The sequence below is a fragment of the Mytilus galloprovincialis genome, chromosome 11 (assembly GCF_965363235.1).
Source record: "Mytilus galloprovincialis chromosome 11, xbMytGall1.hap1.1, whole genome shotgun sequence".
Taxonomy (NCBI): domain Eukaryota; kingdom Metazoa; phylum Mollusca; class Bivalvia; order Mytilida; family Mytilidae; genus Mytilus; species Mytilus galloprovincialis.
Genome location: NC_134848.1, coordinates 79,769,842 through 79,790,620, shown reverse-complemented (window position 1 = coordinate 79,790,620; position 20,779 = coordinate 79,769,842). Strand labels below are relative to the sequence as shown.

The following is a 20,779-nucleotide window of genomic DNA, read 5'->3' as shown; positions in this document are numbered from 1 at the left end:
GAAATACACAGACGTATGCATAGATGTTATTGTATGCAAACACCGCTAGCATTATCTTAAACTTACAATTCGCACTTTGATTCGGATTTCGTAATACGCTTGTAAATATTATGCATTCAAGAAGTTATACTAAGATTAATAGAAAATTAAAGAACCTTAGTGAGCACGCTCACATACCCCACGTCCCCAAATTGGCATTGGAGAAATTAAATAACTGTTTAATAGAGGTATAAGAAAAAAAAATGACTAAAAATGTCTAGTCAAGATGCACATCATATATATATAGGAAGATGTGGTGTGAGTGCCAATGAGACAACTCTCCATCCAAATAACAATTTTAAAAGTAAACCATTATAGGTTAAAGTACGGTCTTCAACACGGAGCCCATCTAAATAGTAATGTCATGAAATTCTGTTGTGTGGTTTTAGAAGAGTTGAGATGACAAACTGTTGCAGAAGTACATTTAAGCAAATGAGTTCAAAGGGGTGTAACTCCTAGAACAAGAAATTGAATCGCAATTTCCCGTCGAGATGCACAACTACATAGTATGTCCTTAATTTCTGAAAAGGTTTCGTGAAATTCTGTTGTGTGGTTTGAGAGGAGTTGCGATGACAAACTGTTGCAGTAGTGCATTAAAGTAAATAAGTTCAAAGGGGCGGAACTCCTTGAAAAAAATTTGAATCGCAATTTCCTGTCGATATGCACAACTGCAGAGTATGTCCTTATTATCTGAAAAGGTTTTGTGAAATTCTGTTGTGTGGTTTAAGAGGAGTTGCGATGAAAAACTGTTGCAGTAGTATATTAAAGTAAATAAGTTCAAAGGGGCCGAACTCCTAGAAAAATAATTGAATTGCAATTTCCCGTCGATATGCACAACTACATAGTATGTCCTTAATTTCTGAAAAGGTTTCGTGAAATTCTGTTGTGTGGTTTGAGAGGAGTTGCGATGACAAACTGTTGCAGTAGTACATTAAAGTAAATAAGTTCAAAGGGGCGGAACTCATTGAAAAAAAATTGAATCGCAATTTCCCGTCGATATGCACAACTACAGTGTATGTCCTTATTATCTGAAAAGGTTTCGTGAAATTCTGTTGTGTGGTTCGAGAGGAGTTGCGATGAAAAACTGTTGCAGTAGTATATTAAAGTAAATAAGTTCAAAGGGGCGTAACTCCTAGAAAAATAATTGAATTGCAATTTCCCGTCGATATGCACAACTACATAGTATGTCCTTAATTTCTGAAAAGGTTTCGTGAAATTCTGTTGTGTGGTTTGAGAGGAGTTGCGATGACAAACTGTTGCAGTAGTACATTAAAGTAAATAAGTTCAAAGGGGCGGAACTCCTTGAAAAAAAATTGAATCGCAATTTCCCGTCGATATGCACAACTGCAGAGTATGTCCTTATTATCTGAAAAGGTTTTGTGAAATTCTGTTATGTGGTTTGAGAGGAGTTGCGATGAAAAACTGTTGCAGTAGTATATTAAAGTAAATAAGTTCAAAGGGGCGGAACTCCTAGAAAAATAATTAAGTTGCAATTTCCCGTCGATATGCACAACTACATAGTATGTCCTTAATTTCTGAAAAGGTTTCGTGAAATTCTGTTGTGTGGTTTGAGAGGAGTTGCGATGACAAACTGTTGCAGTAGTACATTAAAGTAAATAAGTTCAAAGGGGCGGAACTCCTTGAAAAAAAATTGAATCGCAATTTCCCGTCGATATGCACAACTACAGTGTATGTCCTTATTATCTGAAAAGGTTTTGTGAAATTCTGTTGTGTGGTTCGAGAGGAGTTGCGATGAAAAACTGTTGCAGAAGTATATTAAAGTAAATAAGTTCAAAGGGGCGTAACTCCTAGAAAAATAATTGAATTGCAATTTCCCGTCGATATGCACAACTACATAGTATGTCCTTAATTTCTGAAAAGGTTTCGTGAAATTCTGTTGTGTGGTTTAAGAGGAGTTGCGATGACAAACTGTTGCAGTAGTACATTAAAGTAAATAAGTTCAAAGGGGCGGAACTCCTTGAAAAAAAATTGAATCGCAATTTCCCGTCGATATGCACAACTGCAGAGTATGTCCTTATTATCTGAAAAGGTTTTGTGAAATTCTGTTATGTGGTTTGAGAGGAGTTGCGATGAAAAACTGTTGCAGTAGTATATTAAAGTAAATAAGTTCAAAGGGGCGGAACTCCTAGAAAAATAATTAAGTTGCAATTTCCCGTCGATATGCACAACTACATAGTATGTCCTTAATTTCTGAAAAGGTTTCGTGAAATTCTGTTGTGTGGTTTGAGAGGAGTTGCGATGACAAACTGTTGCAGTAGTATATTAAAGTAAATAAGTTCAAAGGGGCGGAACTCCTAGAAAAATAATTAAGTTGCAATTTCCCGTCGATATGCACAACTACAGTGTATGTCCTTATTATCTGAAAAGGTTTTGTGAAATTCTGTTGTGTGGTTCGAGAGGAGTTGCGATGAAAAACTGTTGCAGTAGTATATTAAAGTAAATAAGTTCAAAGGGGCGTAACTCCTAGAAAAATAATTGAATTGCAATTTCCCGTCGATATGCACAACTACATAGTATGTCCTTAATTTCTGAAAAGGTTTCGTGAAATTCTGTTGTGTGGTTTGAGAGGAGTTGCGATGACAAACTGTTGCAGTAGTACATTAAAGTAAATAAGTTCAAAGGGGCGTAACTCCTAGAAAAATAATTGAATTGCAATTTCCCGTCGATATGCACAACTACATAGTATGTCCTTAATTTCTGAAAAGGTTTCGTGAAATTCTGTTGTGTGGTTTGAGAGGAGTTGCGATGACAAACTGTTGCAGTAGTACATTAAAGTAAATAAGTTCAAAGGGGCGGAACTCCTAGAAAAATAATTAAGTTGCAATTTCCCGTCGATATGCACAACTACATAGTAGGTCCTTAATTTCTGAAAATGTTTCGTGAAATTCTGTTGTGTGGTTTGAGAGGAGTTGCGATGACAATCTGTTGCAGTAGTACATTAAAGTAAATAAGTTCAAAGGGGCGGAACTCCTTGAAAAAAAATTGAATCGCAATTTCCCGTCGATATGCACAACTACAGAGTATGTCCTTATTATCTGAAAAGGTTTTGTGAAATTCTGTTGTGTGGTTTGAGAGGAGTTGCGATGACAAGAAACAGGACTGACAGACGGACTAACAGACGGATGTACGGACAGGTCAAAAACATTATACCCTCCGCAACCCGTTGCGTGGGGTAAAATAAACATAATTATATCATCGATGGATCACTTTCAATGTCGACAAATAATATTCTTAACAATATGAGGCCAAATCTAGGACTTAAATGTTGCAGTAATTGCATAAACGTTATCAATAGACATGATGTAAGATATGTGCATTCAAAAGAAGAGAGAATGGCAAGTTCATTACTATAAAATTAATAATAAGAACAATTTTAAAGTAAATAAAAGAAGACAGTCTGCTTACCATCCCGAAAACTTGATTTAAGATTTTATGTTGCTTTCGTTAAATGTTTTCGTTTTAACTTCCAGTATTTCACATGTATATTTAAAATGAAAATAGCTTGGAGGCAGACAAAAAAAATAGCTCAATCCGCCATTTTGTATCCTCCTCCCTCACAATCTATAAATTTTATATTCTGTGATGATATGAGTTAAAGTTGATACGGTTATAATTACCAACATAAAATAAACCTATCTAACTACATTTTACTTCATACACATCACTCTGATTCACACAAAAAGCGACATCGTACTTTACGTAATTTTTGTTAGTAGTAACACATGTATATCGGTTGGTGAAAGGTTTAACAGCAAACATTGTGCATTTCTCCGGTAATGACGATCTGTTAAGGTAATTGAGCGACAAAAAATAGCATTTAAATTTTTGGAAGTGTACACTTCTGTATAGCTAGATACAAAGCAACCCTTACTTAAAGACTATATTTCAATTAACAAAAAAATAATTAGATATCTGTCTCTCAGCCCCATATCGTTCATGTATTTGTGTCATTTGTTAATATGTTATAATAAAATGTGCAAGCTAAATTATTTACTTTGCCAGTCAGATGAAATATATGTATCTATAAACAGTTTAATGTCCACCTTTTAGTCATAACTCGTAGTATAAACGTGTTGCAGTGTCTACAAAAACAAGATGGCCACCAGAGGAGTTGTGAGCTAATTTAGCTCTACAGTTTTTTGGCATTTTGATGTGTTTTTAGAGTGTTAACATAAACAGAAAATATATGTAAATGTTAATTTTTGGTGGACTATCTGTTTCTGGACTTAATTGTGAAAAATATTTTCATTTGAAAAAGATACAGAGGATATAAACTTTTTAGTGTGCAAAATTGGATTTAATTTCATTAGTATCCATTGTTATCCATTACTACCACAGTATGTCTCTAGGCAAAAACCAGGCAGGTGTTAAGACTGTACAATCATTGTTAGCTACCAAGAAACCTGAAGGCAACAAAGATCAACAAGAAAAACCACCAAAGCGAGACAAACGAACCCATTCAGATGTGGTGTTTGAGGAAAGTATTGACAACATTGACATTATGAGCATTCACTCAGACCTAAAAGATATTAAAAAATCCCTTCAGGACACAGTGATCAAATCTGATTTAGAGTCGTTAGTCACACAAGGTGACTTAAAAATACTTGTTACAAGTATAGTTAGTCAATTATTGAATACACTAACAGATTCTATCACTGCAGAATTCAATAATAAGGTAAGAGAAAAAACAGGACAGTTGCAAGACAATGTTGATTCTCTAAACCTCGAAAATCACCTTCTGGAGGAGAAACTGAGGGAGAAAGAAATTAAGATAAAGGAGTTTGATGAAAAAGTGGAGGATTGTAATTTAAGAAGTGTGGATGCTTTGAAATCAGCAAATTACAATGAGCAATATTCAAGAAAGCACACAATTCGCATTGTGAACTATCCAGAAAAAAAACAATGAACATCTACTGATTTGATTGCCATACATTGCATTCCTGGAAAAGAAGGGGCAATACGTCCAATCATTGCCAAAGTAAGAAACACAGATTTGAAAATTAAGATCATGTGGAGCAAAAAAGGATTGAAAAAAGACATAGCATTCCATGATGATATCACCCAGAAGAACTTAGGACTGATGTCAAGACTTAACCTAACTGGGAAACTAGAGAATGTTTGGTTCTATAACTGTAGTGTTTATGGGAAGCTCCAGAACAGTAAAAATGGTAACCAAAGAATAAAGTTTGACTTGTTTGACAATATACAAGAGACAATTAGAAAGAAAACAGCGTCATAAGAAGGGAGATAACTCTAACTCTTTTTTAAATTGTAAAATGTTGGTCTCATCTGTTTATGTTACATTACCATTCCATTGTATATGTTGAAAGTTTTGACGATCAGGGAGATAATTCAATATATTTTTCAAGATAACAAACAAGGTGTTTCCCCCTTCAATTCAAGTTACTTTTACCAGGCTACACCTCTGTGATTTCAATAAAGAAATAAAGAAATAAAGAAGCAATCAATTCATTCTTTGCTTTAAATCACTATAAGACTACACATTTATTATTTATTTTTTTTACTTTGAGTAAGATAATCTTCAAGCCTATGTTGAAACATTTTTTTTTTGTTGTGTTTTTTTTTTTATTATTATTATTTTAAAACCGTTCATAATTTATGCCAATACTGTAAAACCAATCTGATGTGCTTTGTACATTATCACCAGTGTCATTTTATTGTATGTGTGTTGTGTGTATGTGATTACAATATGTACTTTATTACTGTTTTACAATTAACTTATTTGCTCTCCGGTTTATGTTTTATCTGTTATATATACATAACCTATGGGAATAGATAATAATATTAATATACTATCTATGAATGTAAGGGGTTTATTTTCTTATAAAAAGAAAAGATTGGATGTCTTTGATTGGACAAAGGGCAAACATGCTTTAATTATGTTTTCAAGAAACACATATCAGTAAAGATGTTGAAAAAATATGGGAAGAAGAATGGGACAATACTTGCATTTTTTGTCATCATAACAAAAGAAGCGCTGGAGTTAGTATCATGTTTAAAAAGGGTTAAGATTTTACTATTCATGACACTAAATTTAACCAGAATGGTCGTTATATTGTTATTGATATCACTTTATTTGAACAGAGATTGACTTTAGTATGTCTATATGGATATAATACGGATGAACCATTATTGTTTGATGATATATTATATAAAATAGCAAGGTATGCTAATACTAGTATTTTATTATGTGGTGATTGGAATGTTGTCCAAGACTGCAATCTTGATACATATAACATTTTTGAAATTTTTGAAATTATTGAAAAATTAGAACTAGAAAATAAAAGGGAACAAAAGATTGAAGGTTTACTCAGATCAAGAGCAAACTGGCATGAAAATGGAGAAAAATGATCAGAATACTTTTGCAAATTAGAGAAGAGTAATTTCATTAAAAGGACAATGGCTGAATTGATTGATGACCAAGGTAAACATATTTTTGAACAGTCGAGCATTCTTTTTGAACAACAGAAATTTTATAAAACTCTGTTTTCAAGCAGAAGATCTGACAGGGAAGACAACTCTTTTTATAACCATAATGTTAAACTCACACAGGAACAAAGTGACATTTGATTAATGTGCTTTGGCACTGAAACATATGACAAATGGTAGGAGTCCAGGTTCCGATGGATTTACAGTTGATTTTTATAAAAAAAATTGGAGAGATCTTGGTCCATTGATATATCGATCTTTATATTTTGGGTATGAGCATAGCAATTTTTCTAGTTTTCAATATTAGAGTGTCATTACTTGCCTTCCAAAAGATGGAAAAGATAGGAGATATATGAGTATTGGCGACCCATCAGTTTACTAAATACTGACATTAAAATAGCGTCAGCAGCTATAGCTAACAGACTCAAATAAAGGCAACAGTAGTATACCGCTGTTCAAAACTCATAAATCCATGGACAAAAAACAAAATCGGGGTAACAAACCAAAACCGAGCGAAACGCATTAATTAAAAGAGGAGAACAACGACACAACACCGAAACGCAACACACACAGAAACAGACCAATCATCAGACAAAACACCACGAGAATAACAAATGTAACATGAAAACCAAATACATGAATTTGGGATAGACAAGTACCGTGCCACGTCTTATCTCAATATCTCAAAAATAAGAGAAAACACAAACGACTCAACGTTTAAATGCAACACAAAGAGAAACGAACAATATTATAACAATGACCATCTTCCTGACTTGGTACAGGACACTTTTAAAGGGGAATAAAAGTGGTGGGTTGAACCTGGTTTTAAGGCATGCCAAACCTCGCACTTTAATGGCAAAATTAAATATAACATTGAAATGACAACATAATATTACAGGACTACAATACAAATAAATAGGAGAACATATTAGACACAGAAAAACATGATTAATAGATAACAAAAAGCATCAGGTTTAAAATTCAATACGCCAAAAAACGCGCCTTGTCCACACAAGACTCACCAGTGACGCCCAGATATAAAAGATCGAAAGTGAAAAAAGTACAAAGTTGTACAGCACTGAAGATCAAAAGTTGAAAAGGTTTCGCCAAATACGGCATTATTTTTATGCCCGGGATAAGAACATTCTTATTATATAGAACAATTCATGCTATTGCAAACAGTAAATTCTATCAAATGAATATGAAAGAGATATACACAAAGAAACTAAAGTATTAACTAATTAAAGAAAACTAAACCTGAATACATAACGCCTAGATATAAAAGATCGAACGTGAAAAAGGTACAAAGTTGTACAACACTGAAGATCAAAAGTTGAAAAGGTTTTGACAAATACGGCATTGTTTTTATGCACGGGATAAGAACATCCTTATTATATAGAATACTTAATGCTATTGCAAACAGTAAATTTTAACAAATGAATATGAAAGAGATATACATAATGAAACTGAAATATTAACTAATTACAGAAAAAACTAAACCCAAGTTTATCACAAAATAGACACACATCCGAATCAGTCCAGGCGTGAACGTAATTAAAAAAATTGTGACGTCACATACGATGGCGAAAAGGCAGAAACGTTATGCCACATTTGAATTTATGAAATTTAGAAACAGCATGACGTCACATATGAAAAACTATCATTCAAAAATGAGATAGAATTAGGATTGATTTAGAACTAAATACTGATAATTTATTTAAACAAAATGCATATTGCAATACTTATTAATAGCAATTAACTGTAATATATATATATATGTCCAGTTTGTTATGAATCCAACTTCAAACGTAAATAATCGTACAAAATTTAATATGATTAATAAAGAGGAGGTGATTAATTTTTCTATACGTCATACCTAAATATATAATGAGAAGACGTCAACACATTTGACAAAATCTGATGAGAATTACAAATATAACATTAAACATGTAAACTAAATACATGAATTTGGGATAAACAAGTACAGAAACACGTCTTATAGTAATGCGAATTCATATTCAGCAAAACGGTCACAATCGGGAATAAGTCACGTTTGGTAATTAAAAGATTAGACGACATAATGACAAACCACAATCTACCATGTGGTAAAAATGTCCTTAGCTAGTTTGGTTAAAGAGATATCATATGAATCAACCAATTCGTGATGGTGTCCATAAAATTTACGGAGTGTCAATTTTAATCTGTCCTCCTCATAACTTTGTTGGAGCAGTTTCTGCGTAAGGAGCACACTCCTGTATATGAAGTCCGTATAGTGTGAACATGCACGTGAATAACGTATCAATTGTGATATGTAAACACCATACGAAGGGGCAGAGGGTATGTTACTGCTGAGAAATGGGAAATTGATAATTGGGAAGTTGAAATCGTCCCGTTTATCATAGATTTTTGTGTGAAGTCGTCCATCTTCGTCAATATTGAGGAAAAGATCAAGGTATGAAGCAGTCCTTCTAGTATCAGTAGTATCCTTAATTTCAAGTTCACTGGGATATATGAGATGTAAGTATTGGCTGAAGTATGGGTTGTTCAACGATAAAACATCATCAATATATCGAAAAGTAAAATTAAAGAATTTCGCAAGGTACTTTTTCTTTTTGTCTTTTAGAAGGTTTTGAATAAATTCTGCTTCATACGAATACAAAAACAAATCAGCCAGCAGGGGTGCACAATTAGTACCCATTGGAATACCGACTGTCTGTTGAAATATAAATCCTCCAAACTCAACAAATATATTGTCGATAAAAAAAACCAGCATTTTCATAATATCATCTTCAGTATATTTTCTGGAAGATTCAGTGTGATTCTTCACAAAATATGAAGTATTGTATCCCAAAACAAGAAATTTGTATCTACGATTCCCATTTTTATAGAAAAAGCTCTGTTTTATGAGTTGGTGAAGTCGATCTTTCAACTGAGCATGGGGACCAGTACAGTAACTGCCATTTATTATAAGTGACACTCAGAATGGGTTTATTAAAGATAGGTTCATTGGGGAAAACATTCGCTTATTATATGACCTTATGCACTATCTAGAAGAGCATAATATGACTGGTTAACTGTTACTTGTTGATTTTGAGAAAGCATTTGATTCTGTTGAGTGGGATTTTATAGTAAAAGCTCTAAAAAAGCTTTAATTTCGGACAATCTATATGCAAATGGTTTGAGACTCTCTATTCAGAAGCTAAAAGCTGTGTAATAAATAATGGTAATTTGTCAAGTTTCTTCAATCTTAAGCGAGGCTGTAGACAAGGTGACCCCTATCCCCATATTTATTTATTATAGGTGTTGAATTATTAGCGCTAAAACTAAAATCTACATCTGACATCCATGGTATTCCTATTAACAACAAAGAATTATTGTTGAGCCAGTATGTTGATGACACTTTTCTTGTTTTAGATGGAAAGGAAAAATCTTTAAAGGAGACTTTAAAATGTGTTGATTCTTTTCACAGGGTTTCTGGGCTAAAAATGAATGCATCTTAGACCAAAGTTGTTTGAATTGGAACCAAAAAATATTCAGACCATACACTTTGTCCTAATTATAATTGTCAATGGACAAAGTCAAATTTCAAACTTTTAGGAATAGATTTTTCATTAGATTTACAAGCTATGTTAGATATAAATTTCACAAAGAAAATCAAGTAAATGTCATCAATACTAGTACTTAAGGCTTGGGAACACAGAAAACTTACATTACTTGGTAAAATTACTGTTGTAAAGACTCTGGCATTACCAAAGATAGTTCATTTGCTATAAGCTTTACCAAATCTATCCAAGATTAAAATTAAAGAGTTAAATACTATCTTTTATAACTTTATTTGGAATGGGAAATTAGAACGTATAAAACGCAATACACTAATTGGGGATTTTATGCAGGGAGGTTTGAACATGGTGCATTTGTCATCTTTTAGTACATATCTAAAAATAAGCTGGGTTAGAAGACTTCTTTTGAACTTAGAGGGATCATGGCAGACATTATTACTGTCTGAATAAACCAAATTTGGTGGTGACAGAGTCTTTTCTTTACAAAAAGAAAAACTGCTAGAAATTCATGGCTATGTTAAGAATCCTTTTTGGAAAGATGTTTTATTTTGCTTACATACTGCAAATCCTTATACTAAGGCTTGTACAAATGATATATCATCACTAGATATTTTTTAATTTTGTGCCACTTTCAGATTACACTATTTATATGCAATTGAAGGACTTTGGTGTACAGTTTATAAAAGACCTTGTAAATGGTCAAAACAAAGAATTCTTTACATTTGAAAAGATTAGACATAAGATTCTTACAAATAATTTTCTGAAATATTACAGTCTAATCTCCAATATTCCAAAATTTATTAAAGATCACATATAAGAATATTGTGATTCTCAACAGATTGAAAATGTCAACATCTCTGATGCTTTTTGTACTCAGATTATTAATAATAAGAAACCAAAATTTGTGTATAAGAGTCTTATCGATCCTATATGTCAACCTCCACTTGAAAAAATTCACAAATGAGAGCAGTTGTTAGACTCAAAAATTGAAAATTGGCAAAAATATATTTATGCTGCTAAGGAAGTCTTGCAAAGATACCTACTCAAAAAGCTTCCAATACAAAATAATGCACCAAATAATTCATACAAACTCTTTTTTGTACAAGATAAAGAAGAAAGATTCTAGTTCATTTACTTTTTGTAAACGTGATGACGAAACTATTGTACATTTTTTCTATGATTGTCCAATAACATATCAATTTTGGTCATCATTATTACAGCAAATAAGATTGTATAGCAGGAATTTTGTCATCAGTAAAAAGCAGATATTCCTTGGTTTCTATTCAGAAAGCTTATTCATGAATCTTTTATTTATAGTAGCAAAAAATTATATATATAAATGTAGGTTTAAGGAACTTACTCCTAATATTTTTGGTTTTAAAAATAGAATAAATCAATATCAGTCATATGAATATTATATTGCAAAGAAAAATGATAATGTTGATGTATATGAAAAGTTTTGGACCCCATTACAATATATATTTCCAGCATAGAGTATGATATTAATCTGTGATCAAATTTATTGATTATATTTTGTTTATTCTTTGATGCATATAATTGTAAACAATAATTATGTACATAAATTAGTAATGTTGTGTGTATGTAAGTAAGAATTGTTTGTGTATATGAGAGACTGAGAGAAAGTGAAAGTGAATGCAAGTGGTTTTCATTTCTTTTTTCTATTTTCCTCTTTACATTGTTTTTTTTTCTGATATTTATTTATATATTCATAAATTTTCCCCCTTTCCGTTTTTTTGTTGTTTTTTTTTTTTTGCTTTCTTATTTCTTAATTACTTTCAGTATATTTTAAAGCTTATCTTAGTTATTTATTTTTTATTTTATTTATTTATATGTTTTTCTTGTGAGGGAGGAGTTAAAATTTAATAAAATCATTTAAAAATGTATTGCTTCAAAAAAGAGAGGGAAGAGAGGAGAAAGAGAAAAAAGATATGAAACTACTCTTGATTTGTAATCTTTGTTTGATTCCTTAAAATCCAAAAGTAAATAATATGTCATTTATGAAGTATTGTTTATTTTTTGTATGTTATATAAGACATTTATGTTGAACCATCTTTATATTTGTTAGCATCTAACTAACATGTATTTATACCGGTATATTATATATATATATATATATTTGGTGAATATTACTAGCAACCACTAATTCCTTTATATCTATGTCATTACTAATGTTAACGAGGCCGGGATAAGGTACCAGTAATCGATGTATTAAACTAACAAATGTAAAGATTTCAATAAAATATATATACCTTAAAAAAAAACAAAAAAAAAACATGAATGTAACAAACGCTAATTCATCAGTAGCATAATTGTATAATTGTGTTGTATTTACCTTTTGTATTGCTAGTTATTCTATGACAGGAACAGTCTTCCTCTGAAGGTATACAGAAGTAGTTGTTTCTTGGCTTGGTTACAAATGTATACCCTTTTGAAAAATTGCATCCACATGTTATGTCACTTTTTAAACTTCTTCGTTGGAAAATATATTGACCTTCTTCATTACAATACGATTTTTGAAAGACACATATACTACTACCATCGGTTAGGAATAGAAAAGGCTGATATCGTTCGTAGCTGCAGGGTGCTTTGTTGAAAAATGGTTCAAAAACAAGTTTACTGCCTAAAACAAAGGAAGCAAAGGAAAGAAATGAGAAATTACAGGCATATCAGCCAGTTATATCATAATAACATGACTGTGTTATCGGCTTATTTGATATCTTAGCTCACTTACCTCCGTCAGTGAATCAGTCGGTTTTCCAAATTATTGCAAAAACTGTGCTTATGCATATCAATGATACAGCTCTTCAAATTTACTCAGTGTACTACAGTAAGTTTTGTCTTCTCAAAACGAAGGACGGGTTTGTTATTCATGTGGTCGTTTTTGTGTGCGGTTTAGAGACTATTAGATGTTGCCAATTGTGAACACGTGTGTTGAGTGTACGAAATCACATATTATGATTGTCAAGAGTTCTGTTTTATTTCTGTTTTTATGTTTTCAAAATTGTTCAAAACTATAGATAGAACAACAAAGCGTGTGGCAACGACGGCTTATTTTATGGGCACATACGGTATGGCGGTAAATTACTTATAAAACAATTACATCACCTCTTCAACTTGTGTATCAAATGTGCTTACATTCCGAACGACTGGAAAAAGAGTATGATAAAACTTCTTTATAAAATTGGAAACAAGCCAAAACAGATACAAACTCATAAAGATCTTCGAGAAGATGGTCGACTGGCTACTTACCTTATTTCGTACTGATTTCCCGAATGTTTAACTGGTAGCTTACCAAAAAATCCTTTCTAGTTTAAATGATTCAACCAACCGTAATGAAGTTACTATTTATCACATAAAAAAGAACGGAACAGTTATACTAATTTAATTACTTTTCAAATAGGGTGCGACCGGAAAATTATGGCTACTATTAGATAACATGTACATAGATTTATCAAGTGCTATTCTGTCTGGTTGAAAACTTTCGAAATAGTTCAAACTGAACCGTTGTGTGCGCCAAGGTAGTGCATTGTCTGCCAAGTTATATCTGATTTGTATTAACGATTTGATAAATGAACTCGAAACTAGCAACAAAGGAGCATTCTTATATGACATTTTAAAATACTAGTTCTCCCGTTCGGGCCGATGAAATTTCTCTCGTTGCCACAAATCACGAATCCGCTCAGAAAAAGGTATCAATTAACAAACATTACAGCGAATCACGGAGCTTCTCATTTTCACCCACGAAAAGCAAACTTCTTCAATTCGGCAAAAAACTAACAGATCAAGATAAAATCCCATACAACAATCCTATTCTAACAGTTAAAAGAGCAACACATGTTGGTATTTCACTAGACACTTCGATGAAAACAATGGATCGTAAATTAAAAGCGTGTCGAACCTTAAGAGCAACCACTGCGTCTGTGATTCGCTCTGGTAATCATCTTTCTGTTCTCAACCCTATAGTATGTGCAAAGATTATTCGCCAAGTAGGCTACCCAAAAGTTCTTTGCGGAAGCGAAATCTGGGGCAAGCTGTCTAAAACAGAAACACTTATGTTAGAACGAACGCATCACTATGTTTGCAAGTTCATTCAAGGATTACCTAGACGGATTAGAGATGATATGTGTCTTTCTCTTATTGGTTGGTCAAACCTAGACAGTTTTATTAATGAACGCAAGTTACTATTATTTTGACGAATTTGTAATTTACCACAAAGAGCATTTTCATTTCGTATTCTCGTACGTAAACTCTTTGAACTCAAGTATTTCAATCAAGAGTGCATCGGATCTTTCATAAAGCTGTGTGGATTTACTCTTCAAATACCATTTATCGGACTATTTAACAAAGTTTATGGATAGCAAACATTTCCGTCTCAGCGTATATGGAAGCGAATAGTTCACATATCTATTTTTGAATATAAACTTAAGGAATGGCAACAACGTATAAATATAGATAGTAATTTGAACATTTTCAAGAATATACAGAAAGTATGTCAGCCTCATCCTGCTTGGACAATTGCATTATACTTTCCTTATTTGCATAAACAGGCAAATTACATACTATCCCTGTGTTGTTTAGTCCACAATACGAACAGTTATAGTATTTTATGTGATAAATGTGGTACATTTTCACCGACCCGTGTATTCACGCAATTTCGTCGTGTGACTATTTATCCGACATTCGGCCAGAATTCTGGTGCAAGCTACTATGCTTAAACCCAATAACTTTCAGTGCCTTTCTTGTTTCCTTAGATGAGGAAGATTTCTGTTACATTTTGATATCATGCAAAACCGAATTTGAACTAGACTGTGAGCAGAAAAACACATTTTCAATTTTATGCGTCAAATATGTTTACAGTTTTTGCAAAACATAATCTCATTCCTAATTGACAATATAAATTAAGTTCAAAGTTTTTTCTCAAACCGAATTAGGTTTAGTGTACTTTTTGTTCTCAAATTTTAATATATTGTGTTATGCATTAATATAGTACTGGTATCACTGTCTCTCCCTAGGGAGGCTACTAAAGATATATGAACTGAAAGTATATATCAATAATAAAATTATTTTAAGAACATTTATTGGAAGATATGCTTTTATTTTGATCATAAGATGCTGTCTGTACTGCACACACTTTGTCAATTTGATTTTCCCGTAAAAGTGAATAATGTTGTCAATATGAATACAGTTTTTGATTTTGAATGACGTCTATTATAAGTTCATCATTATTTAATTCTGTTTTGAAAACTGTTCGAACGAATAAGCACGACCTTAGTCTTGTCTCTATTCAATTTCATTACCAGCACACCAATTAACTATTTCACTAATGGATATGATTTATATAATATGGTATCATCTGCCATAAAGTTCAGAAGAAACAGTATAAAACTCAAGAAATAAATCATTGATCAATGTCATAAAAAGGATTCTTGTTTAATTTCATATCGTAAATATCATTATTACTATGGACAAATGTTTGTTATCAATCATTCTTGGCAGACAATTAATAATGTCATAATTATGTTTGATTAACCGAAAAAAAATATCTGAAATACCATTTCGTACCCTAATGTTTTTATGACATATGACTAATGAACAAGTGACAAAATCCGAATTTAGGAATCAAACTGATATTGATTTTCTTTCTTGATTTTTCCAATCCTGTTAATATCGCCTTTTCATTATCATTGTTGATAATTTTCTAATAACTTATTAATCCACTTTTATCTGCTACCGTTGCAGAGATATGAAAAAGTTGTTGTTTCATTTGCAATTTTTCTGCATTTCATTTTTATATTTATACATAACCACATAACACATAGGTTGCATTTCTGTTAATTTCTGCAATGTAATTTACCATAGGAAATTCCTTGTACGGCTTAAACTGTACCACTTTCAATATGAAATTTTGAAAACAATTTTGTCCTAGAATGGAAAGTATATCTGCACCTCTATTGTTGTCAAATAATCAAATATAGGGATGTGCGGCATATTTTCGACGTACACATGCACCGAACTTCAAAGAATTATGTACTCCCCATACGTTAGATTAAGGTTTTCCACATATTTCAATTTGACCGCTGTGAATATGTATGTTAACTGGTGCCATTCCCAAGTTATGTCTCTACGAGATGAACCACAGCGATAATATCTGGGAATCAGTACGTAAACAAAATTAATAATCTACGAATAATATGTATCTCCCAAAAACAGGCGTTGTTTGTTATAAGAGCAACTTGTATTATCTACAGGACAAGCATGTACTATGATATATTTATACTGTGAGTAAAAATATTTGAAATTATTTCAATAATACTTAAAATGAGCAAAACAAATGTCAGCAATATCTTACCTCTATTGCTATAATCAAGTCCATCGCATGACTCATAATATATATTCTCAGGTAAACGTAACAAGCAAACATAGTCTCTTCCACAATTTAACCTTCTTGCTGTGAGACGCCATTCTCCTGGAACTGGACATCTGATTTCATATTCTAACGTCAGAGAAATTATCTGTAAAAGCAAAAAGAAAGCTTCAGTATCCCAAATATCCCAAACCATTCCATTATTTGGTCAACTGCAGCACGCTTCGCAAATGTAAACGTCCGTTATATAAATAACGTTTGCTTTTAATATAAGGTCTAAGTGCAGATCTATGACTGTAACAATAAACTTCTGGACATTATCAATGCAATACAATCCATGCAATTTTTTTTCAAATTAAGACTACCAAACCTTTCAAGTGTCTGAGTTTGTATTAGAACATGACAATAATAACAAAAATAGTGAATTGAATAAAAAGATAAACTATTTTGCATTTTTATTCCAAAAATATCTTAAAACCCCTCAAAGATACTATGTTTATGAACTGTTATACGAAAGAATCATTATTGACGCTCGATTGAAAACATTTAAGATAGATACATGGTATAACGCCATCTTGGATTGCACAATTGCAGTACACAATCGGTCTAATTCTTTATCCAATTCTGCGAAGGTGTAGGTCCTATAAGGGCCGGTTCATCTGATGAAAGATTGTGGAAACTTTTTAAACAGTGTTTATTCTCAACCTTTATATAAGTTATATCATCAAATACAACTTACAATTAAATATTCAGGATGAACACAAATTCGGCAACTTCCATTATAAACCGTCTAATAGTTAACAAAAAAGCTAACATTTCGAAGATTTCAGTATTTTAGCATGACTTAACGATACCAGAACCCAATACATGTGCATTATATTGTCAAAAATAGCTCATATTTTTTGTAACAAAAGTATTCCACTTTCCAATAATTTTGAAAAACTGCTATATTTTGGGGCCAAAGAGGGATTACTCCTTTGGATACAGATTTGCAATTAATTGGTTATACTGTTCGTTTTTATAAGGAAAACTAAGTGATGTTTTGCGTTATCTAAAATGTTTAAACAAATAACAAATATTTGTGTTTTCCAGAATCTTTTTTTTTTCAAATTAGTCATTTAAGGGTAGATAACCCATATAGTAAAACAAATATACTGGACTGATAGGGAAATTGTGAATGTTTACTTGTAGCAAGAAAACAAGTGCTGTAAGCCCATTTTTTATTTCCATTTTCTTAAAACATATTATTAAACCTATCTTCACATATTTGATATCAATTGTTATCTCATAGATTTCTCTTTATGCACGAAAATACTTTTTATAATGTTTTTGAAAAAAGCATAGTTTAAACCTCATTTTGGCAAAGTATAATAAATTCTATTTGAGGAAATATATACCGATGATCTTACTTAAAAGAACAAAGATTCATTAAATATCCCTAGTTTGCTTCTCAATTAAATTATATATGCAATAATTAAAACAAGCGTCGCTTTGTATATGTAATTCTGATTGGATATATTTGTAAAATGTCTTATCGATTGCAGTTTTATTCGCATGTAAAAGTAAAAATAATTAATCACCCAGTCATCTATATGATTTCAGTTTAAATCATTTATATGTACACGATTTATTAGTTTTACAGTTTGATTAAGAAGAAATACCGCCGTACAAATGTAGCTAGAAAATACATTTAATTGTCTAATTTCTAACACTATTCTATATTAATAGTAATTGTAATAAAATACATCAAATAACATAATTACAAACATAATTTTGAATAATATCAAATTATCAGAAACTTACATGTGACGTAACTGTGAGCTGTCAGAGGTTGTTGTATGTGTTCGTTGTTATTCTGTGGTTCAAAGTGTGGTTAGCATGTCGAAATTTATGTATTGTTTATTTGAGTAATTTTGTTTTGTCCTGAATGTTTTTGCATTTATTTGTGCTGTGTTCCTGTCATTCTAGTGGTATTTTAAACATTGCCATAAAAGAGAGAGGTTTTGCTAGCCACAAAACCGGGTTCAATCAACCATTTTTTTCTTAAAACGTTCTGTGCCAAGTCGGAAAAATGACAGTTGTTATCTTATAGTTCGTTTCTATGAGTGTTGCATTGTCGTTTGTTTTGTGTTGCACTTCAGTGTTTCTGTTGTTTCGTTGCTTTCTCTTACTGTGTTTCCCTCAGTTTCAGTTTGTAAACCGGGTTTGTTTTCTTTCAATCGATTTATGACTTTTGTACAGCGGTATACTACTGTTGTCTTTGTGTGTGTGTTATATTGTGATTTTTTAGATTTACAGTACCAATTGAGATTCTGTGCTATATTAGTGGATAATCAATTCCATCTTTTCAGTTGACTTATACTAGTAACTAAAGAACATCAAAGTATAATTTTTTTTACAATAGTTCTACAAATCAAAACACGATGCTCCGTTCTTACAACTATTATTTATTTACCATCAAACGTCTCCAATTGATAATCAAAGTCATTTCTCTACACATAAAAGTGTTGTATTGTATAAGTTATACTGGTTCTTCAACCACTAACAACTTGTTCTTGTGAAATTCGATTTTTTTCGCCATATTAGGGGATTAATTTTTAAAAAGTCAAAATTTATTAACAGATATTTTGTATAACAAAGATTGAGGCAATTATTATATAACAACAAACACTATGTATCAAAACATTCTTGATATAAGTTAATGAACTAGTTACAAGCGCTGAAACATTAGCTGTAAAACACTCATTAGAAGCCGAGATGATACGATATTTCGATGGGTGATTTTTATGACGATTATGTCATTAATACATTGAACGGATCTTTTGAAATCACTGATGTGGCTCTGATAAGACGGTTTACTGTGTGACTATCTGTGGAGCGCTCTGACCTGAATGACGAATAATTGATGATTTCATTCAAACGAACTTCCGTGTAGTATATGCGTCATACTACCACCACATTGCTGGGTGCCTTGGCGGTTGGTACTAACCGAAAACGTTTTATTTGAAAGTTCGTTTCTCATTCGTGAGATATGAGTTTTATGGTATGTCTGTCATATTTGTTGTTCTTATTATATCATTACAACCCTGTCCTAATGTATGAGAGGGATGAAGGCATACAACTACTGCGGATAAACACTTAAAAGTATGTTAATATATTCCATACATGTTTTGTTAAAATATAGGAGAATTAATTGATTATAGAATTATTGCTTAAGTCATTATAATGTTTGATTAGCAGGGAAAAACTCCGTTCGACCCTGTCTTGCCCTAATCTCAATTTGACGTGTGCCTAGCGGACAAGTGACAAAATCGGTATATAGGAATAATAATATATAAGAATGAGGGCCTATATGAAGTATTTTACCCAGGCATCTTCGTTATGTACCGTTCCATCAGCATTTGTTGTGTAATTTTCATTGGTTGTTGTCGGTCATATTTAGTAATGTACCTTAATCAGGCCACTTGGTTCCTCTTTTGGGGATTTTTGTTTTATAATTTATCATAATATATGGATTTTGCTCGTTGTTGAAAACTTACAGTGTTATGGTTTTACAAAGTTTAAGAAAAAAAAAAAATACAGAACTTTCCAAAGCATCAAGGATTTGATTTGATTTGATATTATGTTTTAAATACCTTTTTTAGCACCGCTTTTGGGCTATTTCGTGGCGGTCAGTTTTTTTTTATTGGTGGAGGAAAAAGCATGAAGGGAAAATGGAAAGAACTAATAGCAAATAATAATGCAGTCAATCTTTGAAGAGAAAGCGTTGGGAGGTATATTGATTTTGCTATTTTTTTACTAGATAAAATTATACTGACTGCAAACATTGATACCATAATACTGTTGAAGGGCTATAAGTGTTTGAATATATATTCTTTCGAATGATAAACATAATACTTTTTAACATTACTTACATAGATTAAGAGAAGCAGCAATACCGTTGTCATGTTTAATCAAGTCATATCCATCTACATAAAGCAAACAAAAACATTCATGTTATATATATAGTTTACGGTCTCGCACACGATGGTATTCTTATTTATGAATCTTACGACACGTATTTCATAATTTCATAATGACCATGAATTGTGATCATGGCAAAGTATTTTTTTAATCCGGAGATACCAAATTTGCTAATTATAAAACATCAAACTAGATGTGTGACAGAGTCTAAACTGCACAGCCAATACAGTGCATTATTGATTATGAAGTTAAAACAAGACTAAGAAGATAGATATCTACAAACAAATGTTTACGCATAACACATAGTGGTATAAAAACGTATCAATAATACACTCTTATGTAAATTGTTTTCAGTTTACTA

At 31.9% G+C, this 20,779-nt stretch overlaps 1 protein-coding gene across 1 annotated transcript in view; it reads right to left on the bottom strand.

Moving 5' to 3' along the window:
- The window catches only part of LOC143052878 (uncharacterized), a 45,925-nt gene extending 25,497 nt beyond the window's left edge, over positions 1-20,428 (bottom strand). Inside the window, exons 1-3 of the mRNA XM_076226025.1 lie at positions 20,370-20,428; positions 16,441-16,603; positions 12,424-12,711 (exon numbers count right to left, since the gene is read on the bottom strand). Of these exons, the coding sequence (XP_076082140.1) occupies positions 12,424-12,711; positions 16,441-16,603; positions 20,370-20,402 (484 nt within the window). The 5' untranslated portion in view covers positions 20,403-20,428. The remainder of the gene's footprint in view (positions 1-12,423; positions 12,712-16,440; positions 16,604-20,369) is intronic.
- Between the last annotated feature and the right edge of the window lie 351 nt (positions 20,429-20,779).